This window comes from Megalobrama amblycephala, linkage group LG9, assembly GCF_018812025.1.
Source record: "Megalobrama amblycephala isolate DHTTF-2021 linkage group LG9, ASM1881202v1, whole genome shotgun sequence".
NCBI classification, from domain to species: domain Eukaryota; kingdom Metazoa; phylum Chordata; class Actinopteri; order Cypriniformes; family Xenocyprididae; genus Megalobrama; species Megalobrama amblycephala.
The window spans coordinates 1,587,754-1,602,133 of record NC_063052.1 but is presented as its reverse complement, the minus strand read 5'-3'; the positions used below and the strand labels follow the sequence as shown (position 1 = coordinate 1,602,133).

General features: G+C 34.8%; 2 protein-coding genes across 2 annotated transcripts; both read left to right on the top strand.

The window, feature by feature from the left end:
- The first annotated feature begins 740 nt into the window (after positions 1 to 740).
- On the top strand, positions 741 to 7,049 carry LOC125274712 (XK-related protein 8-like). Its single transcript, XM_048201128.1, has 3 exons — positions 741 to 1,942; positions 3,108 to 3,292; positions 5,962 to 7,049. Exons 1-3 carry the CDS (start codon positions 1,635 to 1,637, stop codon positions 6,672 to 6,674), a joined length of 1,206 nt encoding a protein of 401 aa, XP_048057085.1. The 5' UTR covers positions 741 to 1,634; the 3' UTR covers positions 6,675 to 7,049.
- Positions 7,050 to 9,483: 2,434 nt separating this feature from the next.
- Positions 9,484 to 14,308, top strand: LOC125274711 (XK-related protein 8-like). Its single transcript, XM_048201127.1, has 3 exons — positions 9,484 to 9,950; positions 11,451 to 11,644; positions 12,682 to 14,308. Exons 1-3 carry the CDS (start codon positions 9,643 to 9,645, stop codon positions 13,413 to 13,415), a joined length of 1,236 nt encoding a protein of 411 aa, XP_048057084.1. The 5' UTR covers positions 9,484 to 9,642; the 3' UTR covers positions 13,416 to 14,308.
- The last annotated feature ends 72 nt before the right edge of the window (positions 14,309 to 14,380 follow it).

The following is a 14,380-nucleotide window of genomic DNA, read 5'->3' as shown; positions in this document are numbered from 1 at the left end:
TGTGATTAATTACTCATCCTCATGTCGATCCACACCCGTAAGACCTTCGTTCATCTTCAGATAAAATCTGATGGCTTAGTGAGGCCTGCATTGACAACACATTAATTTACACATTCAAATGCCCAGAAAGCTACTAAAGATGTATTTAAAACAGTTGCAACATGTTACTACAATGATTCAACCTTAATGTTATGAAGCGACAAGAATATTTTTTGTGCACCAAAAATAACGACTTTATTCAACAATATATATTGAAGGGCAATTTCAAAACACTGCTTCATGAAGCTTCGAAGCTTTTCGAATCTTTTGTTTGCCAAAGTCACGTGAACCATTGAAATTTCAAAACACATGATGTAACAAAGCCTTGTTTATTGAAATCACATGACTTTGGCAGTTTGAGATCATTTGATACATGTTCCGAACCACTGATTCAAAACAAACAATTCATAAAGCTTTGAAGCTTCATGAAGCAGTGTTTTGAAATCGCCCATCACTAGATATTGTTGAATAAAGTCATTATTTTGGGTTTTTTGGTGCACAAAAAGTATTCTCGTCGCTTCATAACATTAAGGTTGAACCACTGTAGTCACATGAACTGTGTGAATCTTTAGTAGCTTTCTGGGCGTTTGAAAGTGTAAATTAACTTGCTGTCAATGCAGGCCTCACTAAGCCATTGGATTTTATCAAAAATATCTTAATTTGTTTTCCGAAGATGAAAGATAGTCTTACGGTTGTGGAACGACATGAGGGTGAGTAATAAATGACAGAATTTTCATTTTTGGGTGAACTAACCCTTTAAGTATTAAAGTTCAGTGCATATCTTGTTTGTGCTACAGACATGAATGAGACCTCAAATTCTCAAATTCTTTTTCCTGGTAGATTTTCAAATGAGCGAAAAATAAAGATTTACACTGAAGTAGGGTCTGAGACCATAATATCAAGTTATATCATACACACATACTCAATACATACTCACTTCGACCTAAGTGCCCTGCGAAAGGAGCGTATATGTTCTGTTCAAAGGGCGTTAAATTGCGCAAGACTTGACTACTGTGCAAATCTCATGATTACGGTTAAATAAAATTTATATTTATATTATATTTATATAAATGTACTTGTAGGCCTATGTATTATATACACGTGTATTGAACTATGGTAATATATTGTATTTATTTACAGAGGTATATAATGTCACACTTGTCTAATAAGTTTCGTCTGTGTGTGAACTTCAGGAGATGTCATTTGTTTGTTTGTAAAGTTGATAGAGACTTTAATGACTAATTATCAAATTTAGAACACTTTACAGTTGAGAAACTTTCCTTTGGGACATACATTTTTGTAGTATTTAAATTTAGTCTTTTAAGGAATTGTGTGAAACCTGTTTATTTTAAATTAGTGGATTAGAGGATTAGGCATTTCCCATTTTGACCAGTTGTGTGTGTCTGGTCACATGCTGACATCATAAGTGACATCACTCACTACATTCTCACACGTGATTAATCATTTAAAGACATGACTTTGGAGGACTTATGCGGGTTTACTTTCTCTATTAGATCAATATATATCCATGTAAAAAGGGAAGTTTTTGTATTAACATTGTCATGCTGTAAAGGTTTCTCACACAGGACTGAATCATGGAGGAGAGCTGCCATTTTTTTTGCTATTTATTGAAATATCTGTATGTTTTGGTGGGATTGCTTTTTTTCCTGCTGGATATAGCGCTGGACATTTGGACTGTTGTGTCATTTTATCAGAATGGGGACTATGTGTATATGGCGGTGATGATCTTTCTGCTGCTGGGCTCTTCAGTATTGTTACAAGTGTTCAGCTGGCTCTGGTACTCTGATTGCCTGGATGAGCTTGAGACTAAGGTGGAAACATTTGCAAAAAAGCATATACTGATCAAACCATTCCACTTCCTTCAGCTCGGAGTCTTCCTCAGGTCAGTGACAGATTTGCTTCTCAATTTTCCTTGAATGCTCTTGTGAAAAAAGAAAGAAAGAAAAAAGTGCACTTTAGCATACTTTTAAAAGAGATTATTATGGAAATAATACTTAAAAAGAATATACTTAAGTATGAACTGAATGTAATGTTTTCAGAAACTTAACCATGTTAATTGCAATTTAATGAAAATGCATTATAGTTTAAATTTATAGCCTATTAAATGTAATTAGTTGAACTTTGGACTGCTTTTTGACCCACTTGAGTAGGACTTAAGTACATATTTATTTATAATTTCATAAATATTTTGTTTTGTGACTCAAGATTAAAGTGTACTGCTGAATGTACTTATAAGCATTTAAGCTAAAACTAAAATATGTAATTTCTCATCTTGAATGTCATGTATTTTATAATATACTTGTAATTACACTTTTGTAATTATGAAGTTTCAATTTAGCAATATTTAAAATAGTCAAAAGTCAAGTTTATTTTTATTTTATTATTATTAAATTTATTTCTATGGCACATTTAAAAGCAACAAAGTGCTGTACAATAAAACTTTGAGCATATAAAAAACATTAAAGGAAAACACATTAAACGGAATACAATCAGAAAACTTCAACATAAAACCCTTAAACTAATCTTAATCAAAATCTGGAGAGAACACATGAGATTTAAGAGACAATTTAAAACTGGCTGGTGAAGGAGAGAGCCTCACATTTAAGGTTTAGTTTTAGCTCACCCTCATATATACAGATTTAATTGATTTTTTAAAAATTCACAAATAAACACTGGTCAACAAATACACAGAACACAAAATATGGCAAAATTCTCTCGTGTCACGCAAGCAAGTTTCAACTTCCTCAATCAATGAGGTTTGTTCTCATGCCATTAAAATATCTTCATTTGTGTAATAGCATAAGGGTGTGTAAACTAATTCTTTAAAATCAACATTAAATCAAAATTTAATAGACTTATTTTTTTTAATCCATATTGTGAATAATAGTTAAATGTGAATGAGAACTGATGTGGAGTCAAACCGTTTACTCATATAGTACTTCATAATGTAGAACAAAATCCAAACTGTGGCCTCAATGTTGGCTATATTGTAAAGATTTGTTGTATGAAGTGTTGCTTGAGTAAATGCATGTACCTTGTGTTCACAGGTATGCTGGGGTGATAGAGATGTCCACAAAGCATTTGCTTCATCGCACTAAAAGAGAGCGTAAGCCTGACCTGAACCGTGACCTTCATATGCTTCGTCTATTTGAGGCGTTTTCTGAAAGTGCCCCACAACTCACACTTATGATGTATAGAGTCTTACAGAGAGGAGAGCTGGAGCTAATTACAGGTCTGTCTCAAATCCAGAACACTTCAAATCTTTCAGATTACATACTTTCTCCATAACATTTTAAAGTGGTACCCCAATAGAGTTCACATGGGTTGCACATTTTATCATGTGTCTCTGAAGCACTTAATGTCATCAAAATTGACAATTTATCGATTTATCTGTTTTTTTTTTAAATTCACCTGTTCTTGTCATTTTTAATCAAAATAACAAGTAAATGTATATATAATAAAAAATAAATATATATATATATAATAAAAATAATAAATTCTACAACAATAAATACAAAATTAAGAGAGAAATTCTAGTCATGGGTATTTTAAAAAGCTGGTGTTGGTGCAGGATTATGTCTGACTTTCTCCATAACATTTTAAAGTGGTACATTCTCAATAGAGTTCAAATGGGTTGCACATTTTATCATCAGCGCTATGATAAGAATGACTCAAGCAAATCTTATCACACTTTTGGAGCATGCTGGTGAATGCACCTATGGTGATTCACGTGCCACTCCTGCGAAATTAAGTCCACTTTTAAATACACTTTTCCTGATAAATTTACTCACCCCCATGTCATCCAAGATGTTCATGTCTTTCTTTCGTCAGTCGAAAAGAAATGAAGGTTTTTGAGGAAAACATTCCAGGATGATTTTAATGGCTACCAACAGGTTCAAGGTCAAAATTACAGTTTCTGTGCAGCTTCAAGGGCTTTAAACGATGCCAGATGAGGAATAAGGGTCTTATCTAGTGAATCGATCGGTCATTTTCGAAAAAAATACAACCGTTTATGCTTTATAAACAAAATATCGCCTTGAACGTACTTTCCGCTTCCGCATTGTTCATAATGCTTGCTGCGTTCACACCAAACGCGAATAGAGCGTCAAATTCGCGTCTACCGCGTCTAGTTTGCCGCTTGAACATTTTGAATGCATTCGCGCGTCTAGAGCGAAATTGACGCGCGTCCGAGGCGAAATCCGCTTCTTGTGGGAGGGGCAAGTGCTGTCTGTTTGCAAGATGGCTGATGTTGATCGTGCGTTCATCGAGAGAGCTACCGCTTTGTATTCGCGGGTCGATAAACGTGTACGTGACTCAAAAGTGAAATGTGTATTTACAACTTACCAGGTTGCCCAATCTCACCGACACTCTTCCAAGCGAGGTCCTTTTTATTCCTGTCTCTATAGAAGTATGAACTTGTGTCATAAATCTCTGGGTGACTGCTCACTGATAATATCAGTCGTTCCTCCATTTTGAATGAGTGACTCCGGGCGGGCCTGCCGCCACAGCAGCAAGCAGGCTCCTGATTGGTTAACGGGGCGCGAATTTACGCCAAAGTTCAAATTTTTCAACTCGGGCGTCAGACGAGAATTCGCGACAAACACGTAAGGGCCGTTTCATAGTCAACGCATCTGTACGCATACGCGTCCCCGAGGCTACGCATCATATCACAATGGCTACGCCATTATGCGTCGGTGCGTAGCCAAATGTGTCGTCCTAGTTTTTGATACGCGACGCGCCGATGGCGCACGCAATACTATGCGTTGTCGGTGGGGGCGACATTGCAAGTATTGTACATTAATTCAAGTATATTGTGTTTACAGAAGAAGAAGGTTTGAATACAATGGCGGGCGAAGAGGAAAAATTATGCGAACTTATACGTATTCATCCACATTTATACGATAGTTCATCGCAATTACACTCAAATACATCCTAAAATACTGGAAATGTCTCTCCTCGTCCAGGCTTCGCATGGGAAGCACCAGAGACACAAACTCCCCATCCTGATCTCTTTTTTGATTTAAAGGGCGAACATACCACCGTCTATCTCTGCGTTGCCTTTGTTGCCGCCGATGTAAAATCAGCAACAGAATACACTCCTCTTCAGTTGCCATTTTGATCTGAATATCACGTGACCCGACTCTACTAATATCACCCGACTCTATACTACCCCTGTTGCATGAGCGGTGTATTGCATACACGCATCGCCCGTGACGCTTGCGTCCACTGTTTAGACTATGAAAGGGAGCGCGTCGCTCGCATTTCTCGCGTTGACTATGTAACGGCCCTAAATGCACAAAAAGCACCATTCGCGCGTAACGCTCAATTCGCGTCATTCAGAACATTCAGCGTAAGCGTTATGAAGAATGCGGAAGCGGAAAGTACGTTCAAGGCGATATTTTGTTTATAAAGCATAAACTGTTGTATTTTTTTCGAAAATGACAGATCAATTCGCTAGATAAGACCTTTATTACTCATCTGGTATCGTTTAAAGCCCTTAAAGCTGCACTGAAACTGTAATTTTGACCTTCAATCTGTTGGTAGCCATTGAAATCCACTGTAAGGAGAAAAATCCTGGAATGTTTTCCTCAAAAACCTTCATTTCTTTTCGACTGACGAAAGAAAGACATGAACATCTTGGATGACATGGGGGTGAGTAAATTTATCAGGAAAAGTGTATTTAAAAGTGGACTAATCCTTTAATCAACTTGGCTTGTTATGAAATATGAATAAAAAACAGTTAATTCCAAAAAAATTTTCATTCAGCAGCACCAAAGTGTGTTTCTCAGAGTCTCAGCATCTGCATGGCTGTGATTATCACTCGCATAAATCAGAAGAACAGCACTATTGCTTGTGTGATATTTTTTAATAACATGCAACTTTTTTTTTTGTTTGTTTCAGGTTTAAAAATCCTCACATCAGCTGCTGCAATAGCCTTCACCGTAGCTATGTACCACCGCAGCATGCGTGCATTTCTTCAAGAAAAAGAAAAGATGAGCTGGATCTCCACTGGTGTCTACTTCCTGTGGAACTTGTTGCTGATCATTCCCCGTGTTTCTGCTCTGGCACTCTTTTGCACTGTATTGCCATGCTACATCATAGCTCACTTCCTGTCTTTGTGGATGCTGCTGGTTTTAGGGGCCTGGAGCCAGAAAACAGATTACATGAAAAGTCCTGGTTGGGAATGGCTCTTCAGAGCTACTGTTGGACTCATTTGGTACTTCAGCTGGTTTAAAGTATCAACAGGAAGCATAAAATTAAAGGCTGTTCTCTATTATTGTGTCATGGGGTTGGACACATCGATGCTGCTGGGCTTCTGGTGCTGGAAGGTGTTTGAGTATACAGCCTGTTGGAGCTCCTTAAATCCTTACATTGTGATTCCGACACTTCTAGGATTGCATTTTGCTGGAATTATATTGAAAATTATATACTACAGATGGTTTCATCCTAACTGTGATGAACAGAAAATACCTAAACCTAGTGAACAGCAGAATATTGGACAAGCTGCAGCATTTTATGACATGGAGACAGACTCCATGGAAGCTTCATCTGAAGAACCTGTTACTGAAGTTCTCAAGAGGGGGAGGACCATGGCTGCTAATTTCTACTACTAGTTCCCCAACCCCCTCCCAATTCTATCATAAATTATTAAAATTTAATTAAAGTTTTATTTACAAAAATGTATTTATGCACAGAATACCTCGTTTTGTACAAAAATAACACATTTTATTTAATCTTTCTGAAAAAAAAAAAAATATATATATATATATATATATATTTATCAAGTGGTCAAGTTCTCTATTATTTAAATAGAATAATATAGATTTCCTTTCCATTCCTGCATGCAACATGCTTTTAGTTTTTAAAATGTAGTTGTGATCAAATTATGCATGTTAAATAAAGCAAGACGTGTACTGAACTGATTCTGATTGATGAAGCAAAAAAATTGAAATATATGGTACAATCAATCAATAAATCAGTCAATCAGTCGTGGCCTAATGATTAGAGAGTCGGACTTGTAACCCAAAGGTCGTGGGTTTGAGTCTCAGTACTGGCAGGAATTGTCGTGGGGGGAGTGAATGTACTCTTCCACACTCAATACCACAACTGAGCAAGGCACCGAACTCCCAACTGCTCCTTGGGCACTGCATCACTTGGATGGGATAAATGAAGAGCACAAATTCTGAGTATGGGACATACTTGGCTACATGTCACATCACTTTAATTTTTACTTCACTTACACTAAAGCAGGAACCAAAGTGGTGGTGGCCAGAATATTTACACATCTGCTCCTGTGAACAAAGATCAAAACAATTACTCATTGTTAGCGTGTACATTTAAGCAGATGGATCCTTACTGAGAAACCTGTTTAGCATGTTGTTCTAGCACAATCAGTTTAATGCCTAGAGGGATCAGATAATTTCCTCTAAATCATGCATGTTCTGAAAACAGAAACAAATGCACTGGATATGGGTACAGATGCACCGATTTAATTTGATTCCAATTCACCAGATCTCAGTTCAATTCTTTTCGATTTGTGATGTGATTCTCAATTCAATTCAATGATAGATTCAATAAAAATACTAATAATACTCAGGTAGGCAGAAAGAAATTGAATAAAGTAATCAAATGTAAAATAAAACTGCATAGTCTTCACTCTATAAATTAAATATAGATTAATTCTTATTAAAGTTACAAATATTATTCAGTCAAGAGCAGTGACAATGAGTGATTTTTTTCTGTCTTTTCATGTTTGTAATGTTCATGTTTGTAATGCCTGGTCACTGATTGGTCTCTGATCAACCAATCAATGAAGATAATGGCCCCTAATGTAATCTGATAAGCTTCAGAAATCACAAAAGACAGGCATGACCAAGGGCATATGAAATTTTGAAATTGGTGGGGACATCCACAGAATTTAGGATATAAATTGGATAAAGCATTAAAGTTTTTAGTCCATACTGATCTTAACAATATGTTAATTAATGAATTCTGTAATGTTACAGGTAACTGCAGGGGTGGAATGGGGCAAAAAAAGTGGCTCTGGACTTTCTGGCACAAAGCAGCCCATCACACTGCAACACTCCTCACTATAAAATCCACCAGCTCATTGTGCGCAATTTCTTTTACACCACTTTTGATAACATAAAAATATAAATGCTATTTTTACAGAAATATAAATGCTATTTTTTTTATTATTATTATTTATTTATTATTATTAAATGCTTATCATTAACATTAATGAATGACTGGCATACTTCTTTACATTATAATTTGTCTTTCCTGGTGCACATGGCAAATAGTAAATAATTCTGAAAAAAATGCATATCTCTTTTCCATACAGGGAAGTTTAATATCGCTAAAGTTCAATACCTACCCATATACAGTATAACAATGCTCTGTTATGGTCTTAGAATGTAGTGCAGAACGTGGGAAGAAAAAAAAAAAAAAGATTTCTGAAGGATCGCGTAATGAGGACTGGGGTAATGTTTCTGAAAATTTAGCTTTGATCACAGGAATAAATTACATTTTACAATAAATCCACATAGAAAACAGCTATTTGACTGTATTTTCGATTAAATAAATTCCGCCTTCCTCTTTCAAAAACATTAAAGAAGTCTTATTTCAAACTTTTTCGCCAGTCTGTAAAATAATGCATGTGAACTAATTAGAAAATTATATATTTTACACTTTCCTAACACGGGACATAGGCTACTTGAATATGAAAGTTGCGGTTTTGCCATGTTTAGTGTAAGTTTGAGAATGATATTTCGAGTTTTATGAATAATTTTCAAATGACTGTGAAATTACTGAGAAAATCCTGACAAAAGATACACATTCACACTCTTATCTGACATGCTGAAAACTATATAGGCTACGTTAATGTTTCTTTGTGCTATGTGTGACGAATAACGTAAATGGCATTAAAATATGAAAAATCCAAAAAGGTCAGAAGTGCATCCCTGGAAATGAATGTCCGTCGTTTAACAGTTTTATTATTATTATTATTATTATTTATCGTAAACAGTAGGCCTAGGCAATTATTGCTGTATATTGTCTCGTCATGTTCAGCAGCTTATATACATTGGCTGGCATCAAGCATTAAAAAGTGTTGCGCTGCTCGGTTTCGGAACCTGATAATGCAATCCAAATTACATGGAATCAGTTACCACCCAGCACTGACTGTAAACCGCTCAGAAAGCTTAAGCAATTGCATATTAACTCCTAATGACCATGAACCCTAGTATCGTGGAGTAGAGTTTATAGTATTAACTTTACCTACACTTACATAATTATTCCAATATAGTGTCATTTTAGAAAAGAAAAAAAGAAGAAAATAAAATAAGGTATTATAGCTTTTTTAGTACAACCATTTGGGCACTTTGACCATTTCTATGCGAGTCTGGTCACGTGACATCATTCATCTCACAGTCACACATGACGAATCATACAAAGAAAGATGACATAGGAGGAGTTTATATGTGGGTGTAAAGTTTACTTTCTCTTTCAAACAGTACCCACATAAAAAAGGAGGTTTTATTATTTGTCATGCTGTAAAGGTTTCTCACACGGGACTCAATCATGGAGGAGAGCTTCCCTTTTCATTACTATTTATTGGAATATCTGTTTGTTTTGGTGGGATTGTTTTTTTTCCTGCTGGATATAGCGCTGGACATTTGGACTGTTGTGTCATTTTATCAGGAAGGGGACTATGTGTATATGGCGGTGATGATCTTTCTGCTGCTGGGCTCCTCAGTATTGTTACAGGTGTTCAGCTGGCTCTGGTACTCTGATTGCCTGGATGAGCTTGAGACTAAGGTGGAAACATTTGCAAAAAAGCATATACTGATCAAACCATTCCACTTCCTTCAGCTCGGAGTCTATCTCAGGTCGGTGACAGATTTGTTTATTTTTCTAGTCTTGTAGAAAAAATTACTCTTTAGCATGCTTTTAAAAAGAGTACTTATGGAAATAATATACTTTAAAAGTGTGAATTGAATGTAATAGAACTGAATGAATGTAGCCTATAGACACTTTACTGCATGTTAATTGCAATGAAATGAAAACGCATTATAGTTTAAATCTATAGTAAATCAAATTAGTTTGAGTTTTTTGACTAGCATTTTTGTATGCAATTTCATTATTATTTCTTTTGGGTTTTTAAATATGGTTAAAGTGTACTGCTGAATGTACTGACAATGATTTATGGTAAACTACAATGACTTGAATGTAATGTATTGTAATATATTTGTAATTACACATTTGTATTGATGAAAAAATATATTAACTTTTAATAATGAATAACACTACAGTTAAAATTGTTATCAAGTACATGTGCTTGAAGTCATCACATCAAAATATGTATTCTTATTTAAAACAACAAAATATTAAAACAATGATTTAAAATGTTATTTTTTTATTTGACATTATTACAATGTGCACTTTGAAGTGTGTTAAACATACAGTAGACATGTAAATGTATTAGCTTTAAGTAGCTATACTTACATGGCCATATATTTCATTAATTTTACAATACAACTGCATTCGTTACTGCAATTACTGCAGTTAGTTTTTTAAAATATACATTTAAGATTTGAAATACAATACAAGTGCACATTCAGTACAATTAAGTGTACTTCATTCATAAAATGATGAATGCTTAAAGGGATAGTTCACCCAAACTCTTATTTACTCACCCATATGTCTTGCTTTATAAAATACAGATTTAATTAAGGCTTTTATTCACATTTATAAAATGGTTAGTTCCTGTCCTTGATTCTGATTGGTCAATAGATAACGATAAAACACGGCTATGACTGCTTCACCCAATGGTTCTGTGTATCAATACACAACACTCTTACCAACCACTCTTAGCAACGTAAACTGTATGTTCTCAGTTGATATTGTTCATTGAAGCTGAAGCTTACTGTATTATGTAGAAGAGTATTGTGAGAAAAAGTTAGAGTGAGTGAGTTTATTACCTGCATTCAGATTTAGCATGTTCATAATAAAAAATAGTCTGATGTATTATCTTGTCCTTTTAACAGTTAAGGGGTTTTCCCGTGACAGACAGCACTGACAGCACTAGTCAAAGCATTTGTCAGTTGCGTCTTGTTCCGTGTTCACAACAATTCGGCCTTTTCAATATAAAAGTCTTTTGGGTGAATTTTTTTTGTTTAAAAATCAACATTAAATCAAAGTTAAACAGCTATTTATTAATCATTATTGAGAACAACTGATTAGGTCTGGAGCCAAACTGTTTTCATTTTTTTTCAAAGTACTTCGTTACGTAGAACAAAATTCAAACTCTAGGCTCAATGTTGGCTATATTGTAAAGTTTTGTTGTATGAAGTGTTGCTTGAGTAAATGCATGTACCTTTTGTTCGCAGGTATGCTGGGGTGATAGAGATTTCGACAAAGCATTTTCGTCAAAAAAATAATAGTTTCGCAGAGGGTGTGGCTGTGTACTTGAACCATGACCTTCAGATGCTTCGTCTATTTGAGGCGTTTTCTGAAAGTACCCCACAACTCACACTTATGATGTCTATAATCTTACAGAGAGGAGAGCTGGAGCTTATCACAGGTCAAATCCAGAACACTTCAAATCTTTGTTTCTTTCAGATTATAGTGTCTCTGAACCCCTCAAAGTCCTGCTCTATTTGTTTTTTCTTGTTTGAGAAGCCATTTCACTCTAATATGTCAAAATAGTGAAGAAAAGATGATTGCAACTTCCATTTAATGCAGACTTTAGAGTGATAATTGACCTAAAAAGGAAAAGGTACCTTTAAAATAGCATGAAACTGAAATTGTGATAGTCTTTTCTTCTCTACTGTGTGATGTATATCTGATCTTTTTCTTCTCAACGAAGATAAAAAATGTAGGTCATGACTTGATTTTGTCCATCGGGAAATTGGATTGTTGGTTTATTGTCGTGCTTTTGTGTGTGACAGGTTGTTTTTGATTAAAGATTAGGTATATGAATTAAATAATAACAATAACAATGTGCTTTCACAGGTGCTGGTCAAATAAATTAGAATATCATCAAAAAGTTGATTTATTTCACTAATTCCATTCAAAAAGTGAAACTTGTATATTATATTCATTCATTACATACAGACTGATATATTTCAAATGTTTATTTCTTTTAATTTTGATGATTATAACTGACAACTAAGGAAAATCCCAAATTCAGTATCTCAGAAAATTAGAATATTGTGAAAAGGTTCAATATTGAAGACACCTGGTGCCACACTCTAATCAGCTAATTAACTCAAAACACCTGCAAAGGCCTTTAAATGGTCTCTCAGTCTAGTTCTGTAGGCTAGTGAAATAAATCAACTTTTTGATGATATTCTAATTATATGACCAGCACCTATATAAATCATTTACAGAAAGCACTGCAATATTCCATTCAAAATCAGAATTGTCCATTTTGATTTAATGGTGACTTTACATTTGAAGAAGTGTGAGAACAAACCTCATTGGTTCTGTGTGTCAAGCATATTTAGTGTTTACCATATTTGATGTGCTCTATATATGTGCGCTGACTGATTATATGTGAAGAACAGCACTATTGTTTGTGTGATATTGTTTAATAACATGCAATGTTTTTTGATTCAGGTTTAAAAATCCTCACATCAGCTGCTGCAATAGCCAGTACCGTAGCTATGTACCACCGCAGCATGCGTGCATTTCTTCAAGAAAAACGCAAGATGAGCTGGATCTCCACTGGTGTCTACTTCATGTGGAACTTGTTGCTGATCATTCCCCGTGTTTCTGCTCTGGCACTCTTTTGTAGTGTATTGCCATGCTACATCATAGCTCACTTCCTGTCTTTGTGGATGCTGCTGGTTTTAGGGGCCTGGAGCCAGAAAACAAATCTCATGGAACATTCTGGTTGGGAATGGTTCTACAGAGCTACTGTTGGACTCATTTGGTACTTCAGCTGGTTTAACATATCAACAGGAAGCATAAAATTAAAGACTGTTCTCTATTATTGTGTCATGGGGTTGGACACATTGATGCTGCTGGGCTTCTGGTGGTGGAAGGTGTTTGAGTATACAGGCTGTTGGAGATCCTTAAATCCTTACATTGTGATCCCGATATTACTAGGTTTGTACATTTCTGGAATTATATTGAAAATGATATACTACAGATGGTTTCATCCTAATTGTGATGAACAGAAATTAGCTATACCCAGTGAAGAACCAAATGATAGACAAGCTGCAGCACTGAATAACGATGAGACAGACTCCCTGGAAGCTTCACCTAAAGCTAGAGCTGCAGTTCCTGCTCAACCTGTCACTGGAATTCTCAAGAGAGGAAGGGCCATGGCTGCTAATTTCTATCACTAGTTATTGGTTCAGTTTTCTGGTCCAGTTCTATCATAAATTATTTAAATGTAATTAAAATTTTATTTATATAAAAAACAATATTTTATACACAGAAAACATTGTTTGTACAAAAATATCAACATTTTATATTTTTGTGTTGTATATAATTTTCTGAAAAGATTAAAAATATATTTGTTAAATATTTTTTTATATTTATTATTAAAAAATAAAACCCTTTGAATAAATAATAAAGAATGAATAATACAGATTTTCTTTTTGACCCATTCCTACATGCTTTTAGCTTTCAAAATGTAGTTGTGATCAAATCATATACATTTAATTCTAATTGATTCTGGATTACTACTGGAGAGCAAACTACATAACCCAACAAATCTGTAATGTATGGTGCGGAAAAATGCTGTGGTTGTTGCCAGAACTTTATGGAACATTTTAGGTTTATGGATTTGACTTAAATTTACAGCTTAAAAAAAATGACAAACAAACAAAACAACAAAAACTGTATATTTTCATTGACACAATGTTAGTACAAACCTACTGATTCTGGATGACTATTGGAGAGCAAAGTTATACAACATACAGCCAGACAATGTTAATTTCAGAAAACTGTTTTGATTTATATAAAGAATAACACTGTTAAGAGGAAAAAGTCATTGAGAAATGTATTTCTACCTTGGCATAAAGTATCCTATTACTTCTGTTCATTCCAACTTTGCTAATTAAAGAAATTTACTATAAACATTTTCTCTCAGATATTATGGATGTAAACTACATCATCCTCTAAACATATCCCTTATGAAAAAGAAGTGCAGTTTGATTAACATTTAAAACACAGACAACAGCAGGAATATTAGACTGCTGTCACTTTAAGACTAATGCACGGATCCATTTCAATTTATCTCCAGTTATCAGTTACTCGGTCACTTTATATGATAAATAGATTTAATTTAGGCTTTTATTCACATATA